This window comes from Vitis vinifera, chromosome 7 (genome assembly GCF_030704535.1).
Source record: "Vitis vinifera cultivar Pinot Noir 40024 chromosome 7, ASM3070453v1".
Taxonomy (NCBI): Eukaryota; Viridiplantae; Streptophyta; class Magnoliopsida; order Vitales; family Vitaceae; genus Vitis; species Vitis vinifera.
The window spans coordinates 5,964,595-5,971,889 of record NC_081811.1 but is presented as its reverse complement, the minus strand read 5'-3'; the positions used below and the strand labels follow the sequence as shown (position 1 = coordinate 5,971,889).

At 34.4% G+C, this 7,295-nt stretch overlaps 1 protein-coding gene across 1 annotated transcript; it reads right to left on the bottom strand.

Moving 5' to 3' along the window:
• Positions 1 to 934: 934 nt before the first annotated feature.
• Positions 935 to 1,825, bottom strand: LOC100249721 (YTH domain-containing protein ECT2-like). Its single transcript, XM_019220970.1, has 2 exons — positions 1,615 to 1,825; positions 935 to 1,557 (listed from the first exon to the last, which is right to left on the bottom strand). The coding sequence occupies exons 1-2, from the start codon at positions 1,823 to 1,825 to the stop codon at positions 935 to 937; spliced, it is 834 nt and encodes a 277-aa protein (XP_019076515.1).
• Positions 1,826 to 7,295: the final 5,470 nt, after the last annotated feature.

The window sequence follows — 7,295 nt, the reverse complement described above, 5'->3', positions numbered from 1 at the left end:
TCTAAGGAATATAAGTGCATCGCCAGCTGCTAATCTCTTAGTACTAACAAAAACATTCCATCCAGTTGTGAGCAGATGACGTCTAGGTTGACCTCGAAAAATATGACGAAAATGGCATTCATTTCCATGCAAATCTTTAGCAACCAATTCTTGCTATGGTGGATTCTGGGACCAATGGTGGCAAGCATTCATCTCCGTGCCTCCAAAGAACAGAGAATCCCCCATGAGTGCTTGTGTCAGAAGTAGTAAGTGTCTTACAAAATGAATGGACAGTGCAACTTTGAGGTTCAGGAAGTGGAGGATCTGGTGAAGTTATCTCACTTTGATCTTGTTTAGAAAACAATATAACTTGTGCATAAACTTCATCGGTTTCAGGTTCAACCCGAAGGTGAACGTTAACTACTCTACATAGGATCTTAGATGGTAAATTGAATGAAGGCATCTTCTGGTCCAACCCTTGATGGATCGATGCTTCAAGCTGTTCCATATGGCCTTGAGGAAAGTAATAAACACATCCATGTTCACGAGGTATATTAACCAGAGGTCGGCGCAGGCATGCCAAAGTTCCTTATATAAAGCAATATTGACGGTTCCTAATTTAGATCCATTGAGCTGATAATTTAAAGCTGCCATAACCATGAAAATCCAAAAGAAATTGTACTAGATAAGCAGAACCCGAATAAAGTCTTCTCTATTTGTTTCCTAATTTAAGCCGATTTGATTCAACCAGTCAGCCCATTCAATTGCCAAGGCTTGCTATCAACAAACCCAGTTGAAAAAATCTCTATAACCATGACTGTTGTCTCTCTTAGTACGTGGTTGTGTCTCCTTTTCGTTTTACAGTGCGTGCTCCCCTTGAATAGGATCTCGTTTGTGCGTGAATTTGGCTGTCCTCCATTGATGTGCCTTGAAGATACATTTTGTCAAGTTTGGTCTAGTTCCTAATTAAATCAGGTATTTTCCCAGATAAATTATTCCCATAGCCAAGGACACTATTGGCTCGACTCTTGTTTTTGTACCTACTGTCAACGGTCAACCAGCCACGCCCACTTGTTCTTGAATCATAACCATTAGATCCAAATCCAGAACCTGTCCGGAATGCATTCCCATACTGGTCATACATCTTCTTGTTTGGGTACATGCGACTCATGAATCTAGAAGCCTGGCCCAAGCTAGATGCCGACCTTGCATGCATCAGTTGGGGAATGGGGTGAAAATTATGATTCCTTCTAGATGGAAAGTTGTTGGCATGAGAAACTGGTGATGAGAAACCCACACTCACTACATATTTGGACTGACCATCGGAAAACATATCTGCCAAAGGGATCAATGATCTAGTTCCATCAAACCCAAACCTTGGATCCTGATAACCTGAAGATGGAACACCTGTTGGCAGCGATGTCCTTCCATAGGAACCATTTGAACTTAAAGATGAGTTTTGGTGGCTCGGTCTAAGTGCTTTTGGGCCATTATTTCCATTCACATTCCCACCATTTACTAGATTATTTGTATTTCCTTTAGCCGCTTCAATAGATAAAGGAACTTGGTCGACTGTAACTGAAGTAGAGACATTCCCCTAGGGAGAAGTGGCTTGGTTGAAAGCATAAGGCCCACCATTTGGAGCTTGAGGCTGGTAATAAGGAGTAGGATACCGATAATGTTGTGGTCCATACAACTGACCATCATGTCCCATGGTGGGAATAGGTGAACCTGGTGGGGGATAAGTTCTATATGGATAACCAAAACCATGATGATATATATCACCGTAAACACTAGGAGGCATCTCAACCCCATCACTCCACTCGTTCATTAGTATGTAAACCATTCATACAGAGGTGCCCTCCTAAAACCCTCAAACCAAAGACAACACGTTGACTTGGCAATTCCATCTCTTGGAACTTCTCATCTCTGAGACTAAAAAACAACCATTGAACTACGTTCATCTTCTCCATACTTGAATGCTAGCCAATGGAGATTCCTGTTAAAATAAGTTGCGAACCAATATCCAATTACATTTGAATGAGTCTCCTCAACTGTTCTCCACTTGTTAGTTTTCAACGTGAAAATATCGATTCCGGTTCTGTCTATACCAAGAAAGGTGAAAATCCTTACAATCTTGTAGTCATCACTATCAAGATCATAGAAAAAGCTATACATACATTTTTGGTAACCAACAAAACTAGGGCATGGAATATGGTTGCATTGTCTGGTAGATGGGTTCCAAAGGATCAATTTCTTGAGGGGGCTTGAGGGAATAAAACCCATAAAAGAAATCAACTACATATAGAAACCCATTATAAGAATCTAGAACTTTTGCGGTGCGTTTTTTTTTTTTGAGATACCCCACCTAAAGTCCCAAGATCCACCGCCAAATCATCCTTATGTAGAGGGTTGTCCGTGTCTTCATATGGTAGCCTATGGATCTTCTTCCTTAGAGCATGATCTTCTTTCCAGAAATGGCGGCCCAAATGCGGAGACTTTCCTTTGTCAAAAAATCTTGGTGATCCTCTTTCTAAAAATCTTCTGCAAACGGTGTGCATGGGCTGCCCATGGTAAATCTTGAAGTAGCAGGTTGCTATTTTCTTCTCCAATATGTGCGGCTGTGTGTGAGGCTGTGGATGAGCCACTAATATTCATGGTAGCAAGTGATCCTCCATGCACATGTGTATCCTCTCTCTTGAAGAATCAATCATTTTTTCTTTCTTTTTTTGCATGAGTGGCAATCGTCCTAAGAAATCTGCAACCTTGGTGATGCCTGATGCTCTCCCAATGCATCCAGTCCATATATCCACCCAGATGCCCCCCTTCCAAAATCCCCTCTAATCTTTGTTTCATATGCTCTCGGATGTGCTTTCTTAGAGAGAATTTTCCCAATGCAGCTGTGAGTAACTCGAACCCCTTCAATATGGCAACGTGTTATTTTTATATACAAAGTCCTTTTTCTTTTGTAACAGAAAATGGTGTTTTATTGGAAAGTGATATTTTAATGTTCATGGAAAGTGGTTTTCTATTTTATATACATCACAATTCAAAAATAAAAAAATAAAAAATAACTTACTAAAAACATTTAATAGTATTAATAGTAATAATTATAAAAAGAGATAAGATAATTGATCACATGCAATTTTATGAAAACAAATAAATAGATAAAAGTAAACAAATAGCTAAATAGATAATAATAAATAAATAACTAAATAAATAAATAGATAAATAAATAAGAAATTAAGCACATGCAAGTGTTAAAAATGCAAATCATGCGAACTATGTAAGCCATACAAGTCAGGCAAAGAATGCCTACAAGGCAACTCAAGTGTACTTAAGGTGGGCCTGGGTGGGCCAAGTGTGCCTAAGTGAACCTAGATGGGCCTAAAGGTGGTGCCTATTGGGCTAAGTGTGCTTAAGTGGGCCTAAGTGAACCTAGATGGGCCTAAGGTGGTGCTTAATGAGCCAAGAGTGCCTAAGTGGACTTAGGGTGTTTAGGACAGTGCCTAAGTGACCTAAAGTGATTGAGACATTGTCTAAGTGACCTAAACATGCTTAAGTATGCTATCTTAAAAGTGCACCTAAAAGCTATCCTAAAAAGAAAGGAAAAGCCTAAGTCTAAATCAAGGCTACCAAGGGTCACAATAAGGGATTAGATAAATCCCTCAACCAGAGTCTCCAAGGTGGCTTAAAAAAGATAAGTACATGAGTAGTAATGGGCCACCAGGGAATTGCTGTAAAGTACTGAATAAACACCTAATAGGACATGTGCTAGGATGACAAAATTGAGGGTCTACATTAGTACATACATAAAAAAAAAACACATATTTATGTACATTTACTAATCATACCTAAATTCTAATAAGTTTTTCTTAATCCTTAAATTTTCTGGTTAGGTGAATGAATTACAAATCAGACCAAACATGATCAGATGTAAATTCTAATTCTTATGTGCATTTACTGATCATACCTAAATTCTAATAAGTTTTCCTTAATCCTAATTAAATTTCTAATTAGATAAACGGATTACAAATCAGACCAAACTTGATGTGTTGGATTTTATATTAGATCTAGTAATTTTAAAACTCAAAAGCTCATTAGTCATTAGCCCAAGTGTATTTTTTTGTTTGAAATTAACCAATTGAATTTTGATGTTGACAAAATAAAGGATTAGAATTTGCTGATTTTCACTAAGTGTATAGGTAAGATGAATCATAATGAAAAAGGAAGAGCTTAAAGAAAATCATTAATGAAAGTTGTAAGGACAATGAGTCTACATGTTGGCAATTTTGTTTAAATTATTTTTTTGGCTTAAAAAGCTTTTTAGATAGTGACTTGATTTTCATTAAAAATTCAAGGTTGTTGTTCGTTCAATTGGAAAGTCGCAGGAAAGTTTAAAAAGGGTTGAGTAAAGACAAGTTAGTTTTTTCGATAAGGTAGAGTTGAATTGAAAGTTTTAATTGAATTAAAATGATTTGGAAAGAATTTTAAATTAAGAATTTAAAAATAAAAATATTTTCTAATAATAAAATATGATTTTTAATTTGATTCCAATTCCATTAGGTTTTTTACTACCTAGACCCTACCTAAATGTGTTTTTTTGGAACACACCAACAAAGATTCAACTTCACTTGTCTTACCATTCCCAATCTTTTAAGAAAGATTCATAATGCTGAATCTTGGGTTGTTTGAAGACTTGTATCCTTTTGTTGAGGTTAAGATGTATTCACTAGAATAATTAGAGATTGTCACGTCGCGAATGTGGATCAAGTTGTAAGTGCTGGAGAGTAAATCTTTAGGATAAAACAATCAGATAAGTTTGTATGACTTGATTTCATATAATAGATTTAGATTTGAGGTCTTAGACCTTGTGATTTTTTATCTCCACAGTTAGTGTAGAAGTTTTCCACTTAAAAAATTATTGTTTCCTTTGCATGCTTGTTTGATCATTTAAGTATTTTAATTATATCAATTATCCCTAATATCTCATAGGTTTAAAATTGGGTTAATAAATTTCATTTTTTATATTATAATTTCTAAATACACCCATTCACCCCCTCCGGTTGTCCTATTGGACATTGAACGTTCAAAAATATAAATGAAGAGTTGAATGAAGAAGTATAATATTTTTTGCAAGCTAATGAAATTCTATATTTTTCCAAGCCTATCTTACAAATTTTTGAGAACTATGACTTTCTTAAAATATATATATATATATATATTTTAACTTAAGGGTTTTCTAAAAATGCTACACATGAGAACAAGAAATGCAAATTGCTTGGGACACTTAAGCTTGTCATATTTTGATCGAAGTTGCTTGAGCGATTGATTAGGGAGTCAATTAATAACCCATTTTCCTAAAGCCTCTAAAATGCTCTCTTGATAATGACTAATCAAATGATTAGTCGATCGGGTGGCTGATTGGTCAGGTTGTTTAGCTTGCAATAATCACCTATAAAATGCATTAAATACTAATGGTTAGTTTGGTGGTTAATCGGGTACTTAATTGATTCATTAAGTGTTGCTACCTAATGGCTAGTTTATGATATAGGTGCAACTTTGCCAAGTTAGGTCGTAACTTATGAATAAATCACATCTATTTGAAGCCCAACTCAACCTGATTTGTAACTTGAGTCGTCCAACCTAATCTTAATTTAAACCTTTTTCCCAAGTTCAGGTTGGTCAGATTGGACTGGTGATGTGGGTTAGTCAAGTCACACTAAGATAAAAAATACAAAAAATTGTATAATATATTAATAAGCCAAAAGAAAGCTTGTCCATAAATAAACTACTTAATTCTAGTACTTAAGAAATTAATCTATCTGTTTTTATATAAGATAAATTTTTTTAAGTATTAATTAAATTCATACAATTAATTAAAGTTTAAATATCACAAATTACGTAATAAAATATAAAATTTAAGGCACGAAGTCATCCTAAGGGCCTAGGCGCGAGGCATATCCCAAGGCAGGCGCGTTAGTGAAGCGCATCTTAAGTCACATATATAATATAATAAATTATAACATGTAAAAAATTTGTCCTAGACGTTCAAATCATCAAATGTTATTCAAAATTTTATTTAATCAACCAAAAAAACATAAAAAACCTCCAATCATGAGAACTAAGAATTCATGGTCTATTTCCAAATTCCTAGTTTCCCAAAATATTATAATATAAATATATGAAATTGTTAATAAGAAAACCTTTGTTTGCAATCCAAAATTCAAAAAAATCTGTTTATAAAATTTGCCTAGTTGCTAATAAATAACAATCATCACTTACTCTCCAAATCTATAAAATTATTATCTTCATTGTCATTAATTAGTTATCATAATAATAGGTAGATAAATATATCACAATAAATAGATAAATAATTTTTTTTACTAATATATTCACTTAATTACCATAATAAATAGATTATCATAAATAAATAGATAATTCATTATCATAAATATATATAATTCATCATAAATTAAAAAGTAAAAAAAAATTAATTAGATAAATAAGTATTTTTCATCTTTCACAATTCATCATCATAAGAAATAAATAAAAATATGAAAATAAAAATTTAAATGCCTAAAAGACATCGTGAGTGCACTAGGTGCACACCACTCCTTTTCCTATCTTCTTCTTCTCATCTTCTTCCTTGGTTTTTCTTTCTCTCCTCTTCTTAGTCTCTAATTTCTATCAAGCACTTATTTTGAGTATTTTATTTTTTATTTTTTTTAAAGCCTCGTTAAATTGATGTCGTTTTGGGTTGTTTAAAAGAAAAATATGGACTCAAAACAATGTTGTTTTGCCTTGATTTTTTTAAAACTAGTTCAGAACGATGCCCTTTTGGCCAAAGAAGGAGAGAAAAAAAAAAAAAAAAGTTGGTTAGGCACACCTTGGAAGTGCCTTGTGCTTGGCTCGAGGTGCGCACCTTTTGCGCCTAAGCCTCACCTTTGTGAATGAGCTATGCCTGACTATAGGCAAGGCACATCCTAGCCTGAGTCACCTTTCGCCTCGGTGTACCTTTCACCACTATATAATATCATACAATATATTATAAATATTTAATTAAAACTATTAAAAACTCAATTCAGGTTGAAGATGGATTTGGGTTGCTTGATGTCCTCGCCCAAGCTGAAATCAAATTCCAAAAGAGGCCACCCAAGCCTTCCTAAAATCAAGTTGGGTTGGGTTGAATCCGCCCAAGTAACGCCCTTAGTTTTTACCCAAACATGATATAAATGGTTTTTAAGTTTTATTTATTCATTTATAATTATTGTGAGAGAGCTTTAACTTCAAAGTGCAATTATTCCATTATTTGC

What these genes read in the sequence shown, in the direction of transcription:
- LOC100249721 (XM_019220970.1), bottom strand. Translation starts at nt 1,825, where the DNA reads ATGGTTTACATACTAATGAACGAGTGGAGTGATGGGGTTGAGATGCCT. An exon ending in CCAGCCTCAAGCTCCAAATG is followed by an intron (nt 1,558 to 1,614) that starts GTGGGCCTTATG and finishes TCTCTACTTCAG; the next exon opens with TTACAGTCGACCAAGTTCCT.